This window comes from Nicotiana tabacum, chromosome 4 (genome assembly GCF_000715075.1).
Source record: "Nicotiana tabacum cultivar K326 chromosome 4, ASM71507v2, whole genome shotgun sequence".
Classification (NCBI taxonomy): domain Eukaryota; kingdom Viridiplantae; phylum Streptophyta; class Magnoliopsida; order Solanales; family Solanaceae; genus Nicotiana; species Nicotiana tabacum.
In genome coordinates this window covers 367035-387512 of record NC_134083.1, presented here as the reverse complement: position 1 = coordinate 387512, position 20478 = coordinate 367035, and the positions used below count along the sequence as shown (strand labels likewise).

Here is a 20478-nt window from a genome sequence, read left to right as displayed (position 1 = left end):
CGGGTAGTATATATTTTAGGAATAGTGACTCAACCTCCAAAGCACTTTAACACATCACCAAATAACTTAAGCGCAAATTCTTTAACCCCACTTCAATTTCACAAATAATATCACCCAACAATATTTCCTCTTTCTTTAAGTACTACTTTAATTCATACCCACTAGCAAGAACAAGACAACAATTTATTCAACAAAGCTTTCTTTTTTCTTTTTTTTTTGTTTTTTTTTTGTTTTTTTTTTTCCAATTTCCGCTAGTGGTGTATTATTTTCCAAAATAAGTGCACCCTTCTTTCTTTCATTGGTTCCCCTCAAAAGTCACCCCACACTTAGTCCCTTCTTACTTCTTTTAGCGCTCATCTAACAATTAAAGTGCTTTAAAAGGTAAAAGGATCAAAACAATATCAATTAAGAATAAAAAGTGTATAGGCTTGTAATGTGGGTACCAAATAACAGGTCTACAGGCTCAAAAGGGTTAACTAGGGATTGATTTTATTTGTGATAAGCAATAAGCTCAAAAAGATCAAAGAAAGCCTAAAATTATTTTTTTAAACCGAGCATCACCTAAAATTTCGCTTCAACTCACATACCGGGCAAGTTCTAGACACAAGTACAATACATGGACTACACAAAAATTCTCACCACACATGGCACATGACTCATTAAGGACAGTCACATTCCGACTCTCAAACAATGCAAGTATTCACGAAGCCACGAGATATTAAACATTAAGCGCAAAGTAAACATAAGTCATGTAAACGAGACATAGGTATCACAAACATGCTATCCAATACATGAAAGCTTCATGATCAATTTCAAAACATAGGAGAGGCCCTACATATGCCAAAGCCTGACTATGCTACTATCAAACAAGTCAGTAGCCCCCTCGGAATCTCATATTTCTTCCTCCATTTATTTTCTAACTCTAATCTATTCTAAAAGAAAAATTTTTCTACCCGGTTCAAAATACATCCCATGGAAAAGAACCGATGCACAAAGAAAAACCACAGGGGATTATTACTACCTACAAAGAATTTTTTTTTTATTTTTTTATTTTATTTTATTTTTTTTTTATTTTTTTTTAATACCTTCAAGAATAAACAGAGAGTTACTCCATATAGATGAATTTACTGCTATTATATGCCATTAATCCAGTGAATATTTTAGTACATTCATCCATACAACAAAATATGAATAGCCCCCACCCCACACTTAGGACTGTGCGTTGTCCCCAATGCACACAAACAAGGTAAAGTAGGGTGAGAAGAACTCCCTCAAGTCAAGGTGGAGGGCTCTTCCGCAGTCTGTGGAAGAGCATCTGCATCCATAGCATTCATCAGGACCCCCTCCGGCCTTTCAACATCATCCTCACGCATAGGGAGAGCTGTCATTGTCCTATCATCAACAACTGGAGCTGATTCTGTAGCAGGTGTTACAGCGACCTCAGTAGGCCTGTTGTGTGGAGCCTCAGTGACTATAGGAGGAACAGGAGTGGATGGTCCGGCAGTGGATGATGCAATCAGCTGTGAGATGTCTGTACCTGCACATTGAACCAGAGCTCTGAGGAGTAATGATATCTCCTTCATCATCGTGGCCTGCTCGGTCTGAACTCGGCTTAGATCCGCACGAGTCTGTCTCAACTCATCCCTGGTGGCACTCAACTCGACACGAGTCGCTATCAGCTCAGCCCTGTTCTCTTGCATATCTGCTTGCATCTGCTCAAATAATTGTTGAATGGTGAGCTTAGAAGACCTTCCCTTGTTCGGCTCTAGAACATGAGTGACATCGTATGGTCCTGGAGCTTTAGCCTCAATGTCGTCATTCTCCTTGTCCCATAGTACTCCCATCTCTGTCAAGAAAGCTGATAGGGTATTAGCAAAGAACAGCCTCCACTTCCAATTATTCGTAATTATAGCGTCCGCCATTCAATACTTCATGGAATTATAGCTCATGGCTTTCAGCAAGTATGTGATAACTCTCTTCAATTTTACACAAAAGCCTTGCGCTATATAGATATCGTTATGCTCAACATGAGGTCTATCCTAGCGACGCTCACTAACCACGGTCAATTTCACATAGCACCTCACTCGACCCCACACCTATTCTCAAGCATATACCAATGTTGCTCGGTTACTCAGACTTCACTGACGCCTAAATTCTCCTCATGGACAATTCGTCAAACATGTGATATGCAACAAGTGTGCCTAGTTCATTCTATCAGTTGGGTAATGCGACTACCCTCCCAAAATTTGACGAGATGAAGGGAATTATAGTTTATCATCTCGCAACTAGTACAGCTACCAAGAACGACAGCCCTAAACCCTAGGCTTTTACATGTGTGATATTTGAAATTGCAAAACCTACTTGTTGCTACCATTGAGAGAGAGAAGAGAGACGAATTAGGAGAGAAACCAAAGAAAAAAATGAAGAAGATGATGCGTACCTGTTGCGTTTGTATGCTTGCCAGTTGAATTAGAGAGATGTGTATGCGTTTGTATGCGTCGCAAGTTCGATTAACGAATTTGTATGCGTTTGTATGCCTCAGTTTATTCTTAAAATGTGTTAAAATATATAGTACTTACCTGTGCGTGCGAGCTTAGATGCGACGCATCCCCTCTTTTTCCTTCAAAATTTGTTGGACGCGACACGGACGCGATAGGCAGACTTCACTGCCTTGAGCAATTGGCCCGTCAATCAAAAAAAAAAATTTCATGCTGAGGGGGATGCGACGCATCCCCCTCTTTTCTCCTTCAAAATTTGTTGGACGCGACACGGACGCGATAGGCAGACTTCACTGCCTTGAGCAATTAGTTCATTAATTAGACAAAAATGTGTTCATGTTCACAATACCAATTCATTACCAACAGTTCAATCGTTTTTAGTCATCTTAACTAGAACAAGTAATACAACCATAACATAACGTAGTTTGTCTTTCCCAGCACCAATACACAACCCACACTATGTCTACGGAGCCTCTATAGATAAAGAAGAGTACAATGATAATGCTGGCAACAATGCCCCGACTATATCTCAACCAAAATACATAAAGAACAAAAGATACATGACCCCGGGATGAAGTGAGGCTACCAAGTCAACTGGGAAGAAGGTGTACTTCTATCACTGATCAATGTCTCCTGCTGTGGAACCACCTGCATCCATTTAAAGATGCAGCGCCCCCGGCAAAAGGGACGTTAGTACCGTCGAATAGTACTAGTATGAAAACTAAACACCAATTTAAGAATTTAGAAATACAAGATAATTATGATGAACCAGTACGGCAATAGAATAATATAGATAATCGTCTCAACCATAGAAAGCTTATTAAAAGCTATCAACAACCTTTATAGGATTTAAGATGAGATCCTCTATAACCATCTTTACACAAAGTGGCCCTGCCGCCTCACCCGATGTATGCAGGTGGAGGTGTACGTACAATACCACAACTCAAATCAAGTGACCATGCCGCCTCACCCCAATGTATGCGGGTGGAAATACATCAACGATACCAATACAAACACAAAGCGGCTATGCCGCCTCACCCCAATGTATGTGGGTGGTGGTGCCACAACAATACCAAAACCATACACAAAGCGGTCGTACCGCCTCACCCCAATGTAAGCGGGTGGAGGTGCAGTTCCACAATATCATAATCCCTACACAAAGCGGTCATGCTGCCTCACCCCAATATATATATGCGGGTGGAGATGTATCACCATCACAATCTCTATACCATAATACCCACACAAATCGGTCATGCCGCCTCACCCCAATGTATGTGGGTGGAGGTGTATCACAATCACAATCTCTATACAACTTGGCATAATAACTTTCACATAAATTACGACTAGAAATTATAACATGTGGCTACGGAATCCATAGTTTGGGACACATCCTCAATTTATAATGCAATATGATAAGAGCATTTGAAATACGAATTGAACATATATCTTCATCACAAAACTTATCGGAATACTCGATTTATAATCAACATCTCGGAACTTACAAGGATAATGAGAATTCCAATTCTTAAAGAAGAGTTTAGCCAACATACCTCAATTGAGCTTCCTTAAACTCTAAAATATTCCGAAATTCTTAGCAACTTCAATCTATTTTAGAAATTTAACAAACTGAATCACAATTAGGAAGATGATTATGGTTCTAGCTCATTTGAGCATTTTATCAAACACTAGGTGTGCTTTAAGGTTTCAAGGCCCTTTTTATGGAGGATTCCATCATCCCACAACCCAATATTTATCATTCTTAGCTCAACAATCTTCCTACACCCTTTGATAACACATGCATGTAAGATGAACAACTCTCATGCCTAAAAATTATCTTGTTAATTACCCATTTTCAGATGATTTTGAAACTAGGGTTTAGAGTGTAGAATCTTACCTCTAGAATGAAGACCTAGTGAGCTTCCCTTCTTAATCTTCCAAATCTTGAGCAAGAATTGAAGAACAATTATTAAAGAATCACCTTCTCACTCTAGGGCACTCTCTCTCACTCTAAAATGTCAGATAATAGCTCAAAAATGACCCAAAGAGTGTATTTAACGAAATAGGGTCGGGTTTTAAAAACACAAAATGAAGCTCCGGAACAGGTTCTGCGATCGCATATATGACCGCATAATGGTTATGCGGACCGCATATCGGTCGCATAATTGGTTACAAAATAGCCAAAAGAACTGCCTGTGTATGTGGTCATTATGCGGTCCGCATAACCGTTATATGATCGCATAATGCACCGCATAATAGTTATGCGGTCGCATAATCGACCGCATAATTGCTTCCAATTGGTCCAATTAACTGCCTCACTCTGTGGCCATTATGCGGTCCGCAGAGTGATTCTGCGGTCGCATAATGGACCACAGAAATGCACTTTTCGGCCAAATATTTTTCTTTACTTTCCGGTGCATTGTTCAACCCAAAAAGTTCGACACCATGAAACATTAATTTCTTTGCAAAATTTACCGGGCTTACCACTTAAATACTTCGAAATTTTCTGGGGTGTTACATAGAGATTGGATTTAAACAATGTTCAAATAACTTATGATTTTTTGCTATTCAGGATGATCAATACTTGATTTAAGGTAATTACTTACTAAAATTAACTACTAAATTAAGATTATGACTAATTAAAATTGATCACAGAGAGTGAGAGTTGAACTAAATCTGTCACGATCCGATCAGTCGTTTTGAGCTCTAGCGCATCATTCAGCGGTTTGAGACCCCGAGCAGCTTCACTTCAGGTATTATGACTTGTGTGTATGATCGGAATTGAATTTCGAGAAGTTCAGAGTTGATTTGGAAAGAAAATTCTAATTTCGAAAACTTTAAGTTGGAGGAATTGACTAAAGGGTGATTTTGAGTAAACGACTTCGGAATAGGGATTTGAAGGTTCCAACAGGTACATATGATGATTTTGGACTTGGACGTATGTCCAGATCGGGTTTTAGATGACCCGAAAACGTTCCGGCGCCTATTGTGGAAGTTGGCACTTTGGAAGGATTTCATAAATTTGGGTTGGAGTGCATTTCAATGATATCGACGTCCGTTTGGGATTCCGAGTCTGGGTTTAAGAACGTAGAAAATATCAAAAACAACTTTACGATACAAACTCTAGTTTTGCGCTGATTGTTAGCAAGATAGTTGATGAAATCTTGTATCTTCAAGTCGTGGTAGCTCTCCAATTCTTCTTACAGTGTATTTATACCAAATATATGTGGACATGGACTAAAATACCCTTTCTAAACTAGAATAGGATTAACTAAGCGAAAAATTACACAAGTGCGTCGCACTAGGTGACGCGATGCGCGCCGCGTTAATGGCGGAATTCATAAGCCTGTTTTCTTGGTGGCTGCCTAACATTTGGCCAATCATATCAATGGTGCACGACATCAATGTATTAAGCCACTAATTCACAAAGTTGGTATAGTGCAATTCTATCATGCCCCAAACCTGAGCCTCCACGTAACACGACACCCGATGCCTAATTACATGTGATCGAGCGAACCAACTGGCTGGATGAATTAACATGTAATATCATAACATACTGAATGCAAAAAATAAACTAGCACATGCTGATATACTGAAAGTCTGAAATGATATAAATTAATGCGCCAAAACACTAATACAAGTCTGAATCATATTTGTAGCTTAACATGAAAAGCATGTGACTCTGTCTAACTGGTACTTTAGTCTATGAAGCCTCTAATGAAGTACTGAAAACACTGATTGTCTGCAAATACTGAAAGGTTGTATAGTAATGATAAGGCCCCGAAAGAATTGGGGGCCACCAAATAACTGGTACGAGAATCTTAGCACTCTGAATCGTCAACCTGTAAATCATTACCTTCATCGTGAGAATCCTAGCGCCCTGAATCAGTATTCATGGATATATGAATACTGAACTGGCACAAATATTTGAGTATTGAACTGACATCAATATACGAGTACTTATGTGGCATGAATATCTAAGTACTTGACTGACATGAGTATCTGAGTACTGAACTGACATGAATGTTATAACACGATATCTGAATATTGGAAACATAAATGTCATGACATGAGATCTGAATACTGGAGACTTGAATGTTATAACATGACACGTGAAATACTGGTGTACAACTGCCAATTCTAGTGGTAACTCTGACTCATAAGCTACTTGTCGATCCTTCGTAGGATCCAATACAGCCTGATGCATATGGGACTGAGCTTTCCTTTCTTTCCAAATCTTATAATACTTTTCATAGGCGAAACTTTTAGAAACACCCAATCATCAACTTGAAACTCTAGGTCTCTATGTCGCACGTCCGAATAGGACTTTTGGTGACTCTAAGCCGTCTTCAAATGCTCTTGAATAAACTTGACTTTCTCCATAGCATGATAGACCAAATATGTTCCCAACAACTCTGCTTCGCCAACTTTGAACCAACCAATTGGCGATCTACACCTTCGCCCATAAAGAACTCCGTATGGTGCCATCTTGATACTAGAATGGTAGCTGTTATTATTAGCAAACTCAATGAGAGGTATGTGATCATCTCAATTATCTTTAAAATCAAGGACATATCCTCAAGTGTCTGAATAGTGCGCTCTGCCTAACCATCTTTCTGAGGATGAAAACTGTGATGAGGTTTACTCTTATGCCTAATCCTTTCTGAAAGGACTTCTAAAAGTTCATTGTAAATATGCATAATCTTTTGCTAAATCTGTAGTCTTTACTGGCAAGAAGTGCGCTTACTTGGTAAGTCGATCTACAATCACCCAATCAAATCATGCTTTCAAAATGGGTGAGATAATCCTGTTATAAAATCCACATTTACCATCTCCACTCAAGAATATGTTTATTCTATGGTAAAACACTAGGTTTTCTGCTGCTTGACTTTCACTTGCTGAAAATTTAGACATTTGGCCACAAAGTCCGCGACATTCTTTTTCATATCGTTCCACCAATAAATCTCCTTGGGATCATGATACATCTAGGGAACCAGGGTTGATAGAATACCGGAATTATGGGCTTCTAACACGATTCTCCTCTCTAAGTCCATCTATGTCTGGAACTCACCGTCCGTCTTGGCACGTCAAAGTACCATCATCTCCCCCTTAAACAAAAGCCATCGTCTTATGCTTGTGAATCCCCTTTTTCAGCTGCAACAAATAGGGATTATCAAACTGTTTCTCCTTCACCTCGGCGACTAAGGAAGAACAAGTCCTGTTCTGAACAACAACTCCACCATCTTCGGTGTCAGAAAGTTGAACTCCTAGCTTGGCTAAGTGGTGAACTTCTTTCACCATATTTCTCTTTTCTGCCTCAATCATGAGCTATACTCCCCATACTTGATTATCTTTTTAAGGTACTTCCTGAAAACACTTATAGTATTGTTGTGAGCTAAGTCTATGACCAGTACTCCGAAGATTAGAGTCTCGTGCAATGGCACTACTCTCTTGATACATAACTGGGCATGATTTTATAGTTGTTATATCCCATACGAACTTTGCGTGTTTCAAATCTTCATCTAGACTTATTGAGGATTTTCACATCTCCCCCTTAGACTAAAGGTTAAGGTCTTGTACTTGCAGATCCTTCTCTTTTGTCGGGATCCGAACAACTTTTCTTATCTTCTGCAATTCTTTGCACTTTTTGTCAATGACGACTTATATTCCGACTTACTTCTGCGCAATCTTTCTTACTAGGAAAAACTAAATTACTTACATAAATGGAAAGCTAATGTATTCACAACTATCATACCCAATCTTAATGATTTAACTCTGCTCACGCTATCAATCTTGGGAAACCTCATTTTTCGATAACTCTTAAAGGCTATTCTTCTGTAGCTTGCTCTCTTACTGCCTAGATGATTTTTTTCCATTATCACTATACTTCGGATTTAATTTAAACTCTTTTGGTTCTAACATGCATTCGGTATTTCAAACTATTACCCACTGACTAGTGTTAACTTGGCTAAGTAAATCAAATCGTATCTCTACTAGCTCCACTGAAATTTCTAATTCACTGTATCTACTCAAAACTTACTTACTATTCTTTTACTAACCACCTGCTAGCATTATGTTTTCTTGTTTAGCTTTGAATAACTAAAGTGAAGCATAAGGTTATTCCTAACTTCCCTCACCATACGACCCTATTCTACGGTCGCATACTATTTTATTCTTTTTAAACTATGTACATGGGTCACACTTAGGGAAATTTCATCTGTCTTAAACGAAATTATATCTGACTCCAAACTTTCTATACACTTCAAAATCATATCAGACTATAAACATACAGGATAAATACTTAGTCACATAACCTAAGGGAAAACTGTCATATCTTTTATATCACAATAATACCTGCTTTTTATAGTAATTTACTAACTTGGTACTTTCTAGTTTTGATTTGAATAAACCTAAACAACTTAAAATCATTCCCTAAAATTCAATATCCGCTACTCTTAGTTCTCATTTTGTACATCATATCTTCTTAGTTATTTTGCCCTTAGGCTCCTTTCTGTCCAAAACTATAGTGATCAATTCTATGCCTGTTGTGCTTAAATTCTTAACCTGTTACAGCATGGGGTCTAACATCTGAACTATCATCATACAACATGTGGCTGTATTTCCAAAAATTAAAGAAATTGTTTTGTGAGTTAAAACACATACGGATACACTATCATATACAAATTTGTCCTTTAGAGTATACCATCATCTGATAAATTACTTCATTTTCTTTTATCACCCATAAGCATCACTGTATACTCACAAGTCACCAGAATTTAGATACACTGAAAATTGGAGATCTGTTAACTAAATAACTGAATACTAGCATACTGAATAACCATAAACCTGCTAACTGAAAGACTGTATAATTGGTAACTGAGGTAAACTAATAAACATAAAACATGATAAATGTTTTTTTTACTTTCTGATAAGGTTATGCTCTAATTTGTACTACTATACATTACATCCTTTCAAGTCTCATTTTATTACCAACATGTACTCCATAATTGTACCCCAATGGGCAATCATCCTCTTTAGGACCTTGGGTTTCCCCTACTTGTCGCTTGGGCATTCGATACGTCTGGAATTTGTAGCCAACATCGCTTAAAATGAAAACATGCGACTCTGTCTGACTGTTACTCTAGTCAAGGTTACTCTAGTCTACAAATACGAAAAGACTGTATAGTAATGATAATGCCCCGAAAGAACTAGGGCTCACCAAATAGGTAGTACGAGAATCCTAGCGCTCTGAATCGTCAACCTGTAAATCATTACATGCATCATGAGATGTATGCCCCGGGCAAAAGGGACATCAATACATTTGAATTGCACTGGTATGTAAAATAATTGAAAGAAAGAACTGTAAATACTAAAACTGAACTGATAACTAAACAAGGAAGTACGGATATAAATACTCCCTCTTCTGAATGATGAACCACTTATTTATCTGAATAAATAAACTATTGCCTCAGGCCCAATATATATGTGCACAAGCTGCGGCCTCGGGCCCAAGTATATGTATACATAACTGCGGCCTCAAGCCCAAAGATATATAAAGCATAAACTGTAGCCTCGGGCCCAAATACAAGTGTTCAATATTCAGGGATTTAAATTCAGGAACTAAGAATCATACTGTAATACATGATGCTGGAATACTGAATCATACTGGGTTACGTGATACTGGATTGCTGAATAAGACCAGACTGAGACATGTATTCATGAACTGATTATGAGAACTAAAGCTTCAACTGTTTATGACATGCTGAGTAATCTAGACTAAGACTCATGGGCATCAAACACAAGTCTATATTGATTACGCACTGAGCTCACAACATTCAAAATGAAAGTCATGAATGAATTACGAAGCTAGAGAATAGAAATTCTGCAACTATTCAAGGAACTAAGCTTAACTATATTTTTGAGGCAATTAGTAACGTTGTAAAAGAAACGTAGTGTAGGAAGAATCATTAACATTCCCAAACATAGATATTTAACCTCACATACCTTGACTTTGGCCTTTTTAAACTTATCACAATGTTCGTCGCCTCTTTCTACGATAATCAATGGCAATACATATCAAGAGGAACCAATATTAGCATTAATGCTCATGTTTTGGTCACTTAGGACATTTTATCAAACACTTGGTGGGCATAAAACTTCATAGTCCTTAGTAATAGTGTTTCTATACCCAACAACCCATTCTCTTGCTCCTAGATAATTCTAAAATCTCAAATTGTTATAATCACTATCATTCTTTATCACCCATAAGATAAACAACACCTCTTAATCAATAATCAACAATTAACAACCCAAACCTATAACCGTTCATACTTTTCTATCAAAACCATAAATTCATATCTCATGAACTTAGAGTCTACTGTCATTATTCCAATTCTATAATCAATTAGAGTGTCACGCCCCAACTTCGGGGAGCACGACCGGCGCTCAACCGAGTGAACCCGGTCGAGCAAGCCTAGTAAATATTTCCTGCCCGACTCATTCATGATCCAAAAAGGGAATGCGTCACCATTTGCAAAATAGGGGAAAGATCAGTTATATAAATATATAAACATTGCTAGTTCATTTTTTCCCCATTATATGCATTATGCCATAGTTAAGTTTCCAAAATACAACTCGATCTAACGACCGCCCCAACATACATACATGACCCACAAAAACGTCTACGGAGCCTCTAAGGATACAAAAGAGCAACATGACAATGCCGGCAACAAGGCCCCGGCTATACCTCAAAATGTGAAAACTTATACAAAAGAAGGACTACATGACCCCTAGGAGAAATGGGGCTCACCAAAACTGCTGTGAGGAGAGAAAAAGAGCACCACTATCTGCGATCGGCACTATCTGTGATGGAACCACCTACATCCATTCAAAGATGTAGCGCCCCCGACAAAAGGGACGTTAGTACTGTCGAATAGTACTAGTATGTAAGGCAAACACCAATCTCAGTAGAATGAACAGTGAAACAAAGAGAAGACAGTCACAATAATCAATAAGTACTTCATGAAAATACAAGAAAACACCAAATAAGGATTACACAATTCCCAATTCAATCTTTTCATCTTTTTAGGTTAATAATCTTTAGTGCCAAGCCATAACTCACAATGCCACCATGTTTTTACACGGAGTCTGGTCTCGGCCCGACCGGCTAAGCCATCCCAAGTGAGACATATCCTTATCCACAATGTGAATCAATAATTCCAACATAAATGCCACCATGTGTACAGCATGGCATCCGATCTCGGTCCGATCGGCTAAGCCATCTCACTTGAGACATAACCTCTTTTAATTGTCCACTCAATTCACATTTCTTTCCCATCTCCATTACATGGCACAAACAGCCTCATTTATTAAGTAGTTCTTGGCACTTGGGCACATTTTACAATTCAAATCTTTCCCCTTTTTATTTGTTCGAATAACATCATCATTCATGTCGATAAGTACCATCATATAAGGCATTTCACACATAAGGGAAGGAGCTTGAAAAATTATAATTACATTCTCAAATAGCATGATGACATGGTAACCATCTAAAACAATGAGGGAACATGAATCTTTCAATCAAACGCACTAAGGCAAACAATTCTAGTATATTCAGGTTGGAACTTACACCAATTATTCGGACACCAGGAGTTCGACTCTAAGAAGAAGAGAGTTAGCCATACATACCTCAATTACGCTTCTTTAGACTCTACAATTATCCGGAACCCTTAGCAACCTCAATCTATTTTTGTAATATACAAATTGAACCCAAATTTAGGAAAACATTCATGGTTCTAGTTCCCTTTTCCACACTCTTTTTACCACACATGCATGCAAGATAAACAACCCTCATACCCATGGACCATCTTATTAATACCCCATTATAGCTATGTTTAAAATTAAGAGCTGGGGTGATGAGGTCTTACCTTTTTGGATGAAGAAATTGAGTGCTCTACTTGAGTATTTCCAAGCTTTGAGTGATGGATGAAGATTGATTGATGAAAATTAGTTCCTCCCTCTAGAATCCTCTCTCTCTCTCTCACTAGAAATATCAGAAATGAGCTCAAAATAGACTAAATGGGGTGTTTTAACGGAATGAGGGTCGGGTTTAAAATTAAGAAAAATGGTGCCCCGACACAGGTCTGCGGTCGCATATGCGACCGCATAATGGTTATGCGATCCGCAAAGTGACCGCATAAATGGCCCTCATGGGCCTAAACTTACGGCCTAGGTATGCGACCAGTATGCGGTCCGCATACTCGTTCTGCGGTCGCATAATACACCGCAGAACTCCCTCCGCAAAAACTCAAGAGGGATTATGCGATCGATATGCGGTCCGCATATCAATTATGCGGTCGCATAATCGACTGCAAAAATGACCTCAAGTTGGCCAAACTTACTGCTTCACTCTGCGGTCATTATGCGGTCCACAGAGTGATTATGCGGTAGCATAATGGTCCGCAAAAATGCGTTCTTCTGTGAAATATTTTCCTCTCAGTCCGTAGGGTACTGTTCAATCCAAAATGTCTGAACCTCAACGAACAAGTTCGCCGCGAAGAATTTTCTACTATAATAACTCAGGAATCTAACTTGGCACCACTAAACCCCAAGTTTTTTTTTTTTTTTGGTTTAAATTTTTACGGGTCCTTACATAGAGGGTGAAGATATTACCTTTTTGGCGTTCAATCCTCTTGAATTCGAGTTTTAGGATTTTTTTCTCAACAATGATGTCTCAACCGAATATATAATGATTTAAAGGGTTTACCCATGTTAATAAAGTATTAGAGAATTGAAATTAACTTAGACTCATCATTAGAACTTACCTTGGATGATGGAGGGACCTTGGAGGAAGTTGGGTTCTTGAGAACTTCCCTTTCTAGAGCAAATTTTTGTATTTTTTGGTGTGGGAAACGATGTAGGACTTTTAAAACGCCCCTCTAGGTGCGCGTCCATGCAGCTGAAGGCCCAACTGTGCACCTGAACGTGCAGCAAGGCAGTGGCAATGCCATAAGTGCGCTGCCGCGCACGTTACAGCTGAGCGCGCATCTGGGCGCACAGACTGCACATTGTTCAGTAAAATGTGCATAACCTTTTTCACAGAGATTCGTTTGGGCTCCATAATATATTATTGGAAAGGTATTTCAAAGATCTACAACTTAGTCGATGTTATCGAATCTTATGCACCTCACTCTCCGTCTTGATTTCAAAATAACTATTTCCACCCATAATCATCCCAATAGGACTTCACATGTTTAAAATATCACATTAATACTCATTTAACACATCCATACCTAATCGGAATTTACAAAGTGTTACAAATTCAAATGCATTTAATCACAGCCACGCTCACATCATTAGCGATTTTCTTTTATTTTTCATATGTACACTCGATTCTCGACCCCGAACTCGATCCAGATTTTAATTCTCAAACTTTTAATCAGACTTCAAAGTTCTCTTTTAAACTTTTAGCTCCAAAAATATGTTTTAGCTCGAAATCACAACCTACACAACATACCATATATAATGAGTATAGATTACTCACAATTTAGCTCAAACACAATTAAAGAGTAGCAAATAATAGGCGCAATGTAGCAAAAAATTGATACTTCTAGCCTACCATCAGAACAATAGTAGCATTCTCTCGAAGTACTACTCGCCTAATCAAGCTAATCTAATGCCTGTATTCCCATGGAATTAGAACTGACAAGAACATATTAATAATTCCTGTATAGTAACCAAACAAGGCAATTAGGTATATTCCTATCCTAACCGCGAATTTGTTCCCCGATGCCCATGTTCAAGAACTTGTTCTACTTAATCATATGTGCAATCTAGAATTCTCACTTGCGAGTTCAATCCTAGATTCGTAGATATTATTCAACTGGAGATCAAGCAATCAAATAATTAAGCGCATGAATGAATAAAAAACTATTTCATCCGTTTCAATTTATGTGAACCCATTTGACTGGGCACGTGGTTTAAGAAAAGAGAAAAGACTTTTGAAGTTGTGGTGTAAAATGAGACACATATATTTTGTGTGGCTATAAATCATTACATAAATGTAAATTATTTCAAAATAAGGAAATTGGTCATTCTTTTTGGCACGGACTAAAAATAAAATAGGTTCACATAAATTGAAACGAAAGGAGTAATACGATAAAATTATAAGAAAAATTCAAGCTGATCTATTCATCCTGAATAACGTAAAGCCAGAAATTACTAGAACAATGTTTAAATTTAATTCACGTGGAGACGATACATAAAGTATGCTATATTTGGCTAGTGAGCTTTAGGTTTTATACACCGATTTTGCCCTCATCAAAACCGAATCCGTATGGGATAACTATCATCTAATTGTTGACTAACACGAGCTCTTGTTTTATACACTGTTATAATACTCGTCAATTATTAGTGTCGCTGCTGCAATGAGGCAAAACCTATATGCTATTTGTAGTTTTGTTTTTCTCACGGTTACTACTAACTTGATCTATCTTCTCCTTTTTTCTTTTGTTGTGAGCTAAAACTTTTGGTTAGTGATGGCCCAAATTTATTTTTATCGAAAGAACATTACACCAGTTAAGGAGAGAAGTCGAGACACGAGTTAGAAGGTAAATGTTCAACCATCAACACTTTGGACCAATTATGATGCTATGTCATTAATTAAAAGTTCCAATATTATTTTGTAAGGTCGGTTAGTTTAGGAACAGCCTCAAGAAAAGATGGGAAAGATGCTCATTTGACTAAAAAGTTGACTCAACCCTTTGCTGTCCGGAGAAACTCCTTACTTTAATTGGCATATTTTTACGAAAAAGAGGATAAAAAAGAGAATGGTATTAATTTATAAAATCATAAAATAAATTCAAATGGGTTAAAGGTTGATTTGGCTTGGTTAAACAATTGAAAACTACTTATAATTTCTTAAGGGAAAAGGTCCAAACTTACATCTGAACTATGCAAAATTATTTAACTTTGCCCTCCATTAATAGTTGATATCAACTATTATAAAACTAGCATATATATATATATATATATATATATATATATATATATATATATATATATATATATATATATATATATACACCTTATGGCCCACGTGGGAAAAATTTAACCCATCTCCCCTTTTTATTAGGCTCCCCTCCCTCCTCTTATAGACGACGACAACAACAAAAAAACCCACTAGAAAATTTCTTCCATGGTAGTAAAGAAATTTCATTCTTTTTATTTCTATTTTCTTATTCTCTTTGTATTTGATTCTAATCTAATTATTAACAGAGGACAAAGTTAAACCATTTCGGCAAAGGTAAATTTGGACCTTTTACCTTTCTTGAAAGAGAAAATTGCTTTATCCCATTTCTTGGATTCTCTTAAACACATCGCAAATGAAAGAAAGAAAAACAGAGAATTGGGGCGAGGAGCTGCTTTACAAACGAGAGTTTTACTCCTGGAGGGTCGAGACAATGATAAGACGAGTGCAAGGAGGAATTTTGTCGGAAGGGTTTACAAATTAGGATGCGAGTTGCGCCTGTCTTCCACTAAAAATGCCTTCAAATTGCCTTGGAAATTATTTGGCGTTCGCCGTTCCCAACTCAAATTCTCACCCTTTCCCTTGCCATTGCAATACCTATTTCTTCTATTCTAAATTTATTATACGCCCAGAGCAAGTCTGTCATCTCCACTGCCGCAAGTTGAGTTTTGCGCCAGCACTTGTACCGCTGGCAGCTGCTAGGTCTTCCTCTTCTAACGGTAACGGAACAGAAGACGGGGAAGAATGTGAAGGAGGAGGAGTCGCTGAAGCTAGGGAGGCAGTCAGCTATTATCTTGAAGAACTTGGCGTTTCTAAGGAGGAGTCCGTGGAAATAGCCCTCAACTCACCTAAGTACGTTAGCATGTTGGTAGATAGCGTGCGTGACCTTGATGAGTTTTCCTTATGGAATTCCTGGAGCACTGCTAACGTTGATGAAGAAAAACCATATTTTACACGCCCACTGTCATCTTTCAAGAGGAAGGTCTACATGATGGCAAAGCAAAAAGGTGATAAGGGCATGCTTCCCTTCTTGGAGAGCATTGGCCTCACTCTCTCTTCGGCGACCCACTTAGCTCGCTATCTTTCCTCTAATTCTCTACCTATCCTTATCAATAAGGTTAGTAATACAACTACTGTAGAGTGCATATATGTGGAATTATTGGTTTATTTCTATGATGGAGGTGCTTTGTTTTTCTTTCTTCATTTAAAAAAAAGAATTCAAAATCTTGGTTGACAGTTGCTTGGTGCGAATTTCCATTTTAGCTCACTTTATTTTGTTTTCCTTACTATCCTGCACTGCTCTTTCCTGTTTTTCTTTTGTTTAATCGGAATAGTACATGTAATATTAATTAGCAGAAGCCTTTTTAATAATGTCAAAAGTTGATATGCTATTCATCTTTCCTAGTGTTGTGTCATTCTATGACAATCTCTTGAGCTCAGTGGGAAAATCATGGATCATGGTCATCTCTGTACATTGACCATATCACAGGAGAATGAAAACTCTTGATTTTGTTTGGATAGATAAGAAAGTGATATACTCGATGGAATGCTTTCAAAAATTGCTAAGGCATGTAGTTATTGATGAAAATATTTAAATTGCCTTTATAAGTTCCATTCAAGCCATGGTTAAGTCAGTTAAAAAGGCTCGCGAGTGGGCATAAATTCGTCTCTTTCTTCAGATAAGACGTTTGGACCCTTTTTTAGTTCTTTCTTACCTGTCCTGATCCCTCTTCCGCTTGCTCACAGGTTAAGTATGTGAAGGAAATATTCTTCGCAAACAGTGATGATGGAGGACTTATTGCTAGAAATGCCCGGCAAATGATGCTGCACCTGTCCATCAGTATTGATGAGGATGTCCAGCAGACCTTGTCATTTTTTGAGAAGGTCAGTTGCCTCTTTAAATCAGGATGATTGATGAAGCTTATTTTACTGTGCCTGTCCTGACATTTGTGGTACTGATTTCTGTTCACTTTATTGAGCTGCACCTACCGTAAAGTTTGTGGCGCTAAAATCTATTACATCTATATCATCCCTCATATTCTCCCTTTTAATGACTATTTTTCCTAAATCGCAAAGTTTCTCATCTGCAGGTCCTTGAAGTTACTTATGGTCAACCACTACTTTATATAATCGTAGCCTTTATATGACTGCTTCTCTACAATTCACCAAGTTCCAACTAATCTTAACATATTACTCTTACATTTAATCATTCTCTCACTCTCCACCATAGTCATTTAAGTCAACTAAAACGAGTCAGAATAATACTTCCTGCTAGAAACTGCATAATGGTATTGTACTTGTTTTTTAGATTCAAGCAAGGCGCGGAGGTTTGCATTTGTTAGGTTCTCAAGATGCATCTTTCCGACATCTTATTGAATCATTTCCACGACTTCTATTGCTACCTAAGGAGAGTCATATGAAGCGTCTGATGGAATTTCTTGATGATATTGGAGTGGCGGAAGGATGTAAGAGACAAATTTTCCTTTTGTTTCCGCCTATTATTTTCTATGACATTGAAAAGGATGTTAGACCAAGATTGCAGGCAATCCTTAAGGTATCAGCTTATTCATTAATATTTGATCTTAATAGTTTTCCTTCTGTACATTGCTCCAACACGTGCAAGTTTGATGACTCAGTTATCACATAAATGTGATTGTAATATGTTCGATGGACTGCTCTTAATATTACTAGTATGACAGACAAAGGTCATTTAGATCTCTCTCTCTCTCTCTCTCGCTCTCTGTGGAAGTTCTGCACCGAAGCGTGTTGGTAAGGATGTACTTGTAGATGATTTTGAAAGAATATTATCAATTTGCCCAGTTATTTTGGGACAGTTTTCAGCCTGAACTGATATGGGCAAACATGAACATAACTCTGCTGAGGAGAACTGAATCATAGTCTTAGAGTTTAGTAGAAATGTTACTGTAGGACTGAAATAATTTGCATACTCTCTCTCTCTCTCTCTCTCTCTCTCTCTCTCTCTCTCTCTCTCTCTCTCTCTCTCTCTCTCCTTTTTTTGATAAGTAATTTACATACTTTCTAAGTCCATTTGTTTACATGTGAATAAGTTGGACAATCTAGGAGCATTCATTTCTAGGCTGGTATGGTAAAACACTAGGTTTTCTGCTGCTTGACTTTCACTTGCTGAAAATTTAGACATTTGGCCACAAAGTCCGCGACATTCTTTTTCATATCGTTCCACCAATAAATCTCCTTGGGATCATGATACATCTAGGGAACCAGGGTTGATAGAATACCTGGAATTATGGGCTTCTAACACGATTCTCCTCTCTAAGTCCATCTATGTCTGGAACTCACCGTCCGTCTTGGCACGTCAAAGTACCATCATCTCCCCCTTAAACAAAAGCCATCGTCTTATGCTTGTGAATCCCCTTTTTCAGCTGCAACAAATAGGGATCATCAAACTGTTTCTCCTTCACCTCGGCGACTAAGGAAGAACAAGTCCTGTTCTGAACAACAACTCCACCATCTTCGGTGTCAGAAAGTTGAACTCCTAGCTTGGCTAAGTGGTGAACTTCTTTCACCATATTTCTCTTTTCTGCCTCAATCATGAGCTATACTCCCCATACTTGATTATCTTTTTAAGGTACTTCCTGAAAACACTTATAGTATTGTTGTGAGCTAAGTCTATGACCAGTACTCCGAAGATTAGAGTCTCGTGCAATGGCACTACTCTCTTGATACATAACTGGGCATGATTTTATAGTTGTTATATCCCATACGAACTTTGCGTGTTTCAAATCTTCATCTAGACTTATTGAGGATTTTCACATCTCCCCCTTAGACTAAAGGTTAAGGTCTTGTACTTGCAGATCCTTCTCTTTTGTCGGGATCCGAACAACTTTTCTTATCTTCTGCAATTCTTTGCACTTTTTGTCAATGACGACTTATATTCCGACTTACTTCTGCGCAATCTTTCTTACTAGGAAAAACTAAATTACTTACATAAATGGAAAGCTAATGTATTCACAACTATCATACCCAATCTTAATGATTTAACTCTGCTCATGCTATCAATCTTGGGAAACCTCATTTTTCGATAACTCTTAAAGGCTATTCTTCTGTAGCTTGCTCTCTTACTGCCTAGATGATTTTTTTCCATTATCACTATACTTCGGATTTAATTTAAACTCTTTTGGTTCTAACATGCATTCGGTATTTCAAACTATTACCCACTGACTAGTGTTAACTTGGCTAAGTAAATCAAATCGTACCTCTACTAGCTCCACTGAAATTTCTAATTCACTGTATCTACTCAAAACTTACTTACTATTCTTTTACTAACCACCTGCTAGCATTATGTTTTCTTGTTCTGCTTTGAATAACTAAAGTGAAGCATAAGGTTATTCCTAACTTCCCTCACCATACGACCCTATTCTACGGTCGCATACTATTTTATTCTTTTTAAACTATGTACATGGGTCACACTTAGGGAAATTTCATCTGTCTTAAACGAAATTATATCTGACTCCAAACTTTCTATACACTTCAAAATCATATCAGACTATAAACATACAGGATAAATACTTAGTCACATAACCTAAGGGAAAACTGTCATATCTTTTATATCACAATAATACCTGCTTTTTATAGTAATTTACTAACTTGGTACTTTCTAGTTTTGATTTGAATAAACCTAAACAACTTAAAATCATTCCCTAAAATTCAATATCCGCTACTCTTAGTTCTCATTTTGTACATCATATCTTCTTAGTTATTTTGCCCTTAGGCTCCTTTCTGTCCAAAACTATAGTGATCAATTCTATGCCTGTTGTGCTTAAATTCTTAACATGTTACAGCATGGGGTCTAACATCTGAACTATCATCATACAACATGTGGCTGTATTTTCAAAAATTTAAAAATTGTTTTGTGAGTTAAAACACATACGGATACACTATCATATACAAATTTGTCCTTTAGAGTATACCATCATC

The 20478-nt window shown here is 37.6% G+C and overlaps 1 protein-coding gene across 1 annotated transcript; it reads left to right on the top strand.

Annotated features, from left to right (window-relative positions):
* Positions 1–15653: 15653 nt before the first annotated feature.
* LOC142180247 (uncharacterized) lies at positions 15654–18341 on the top strand. Its single transcript, XM_075251197.1, has 3 exons — positions 15654–16639; positions 17269–17406; positions 17831–18341. Exons 1-3 carry the CDS (start codon positions 16037–16039, stop codon positions 18167–18169), a joined length of 1080 nt encoding a protein of 359 aa, XP_075107298.1. The 5' UTR covers positions 15654–16036; the 3' UTR covers positions 18170–18341.
* The last annotated feature ends 2137 nt before the right edge of the window (positions 18342–20478 follow it).

Coding starts and splice junctions, on each gene's coding strand:
- LOC142180247 (XM_075251197.1), top strand. CDS start 16,037: ATGCCTTCAAATTGCCTTGGAAATTATTTGGCGTTCGCCGTTCCCAAC. Junction 16,640..17,268: donor TACCTATCCTTATCAATAAG/GTTAGTAATACA, acceptor GCTTGCTCACAG/GTTAAGTATGTGAAGGAAAT. Junction 17,407..17,830: donor CCTTGTCATTTTTTGAGAAG/GTCAGTTGCCTC, acceptor CTTGTTTTTTAG/ATTCAAGCAAGGCGCGGAGG.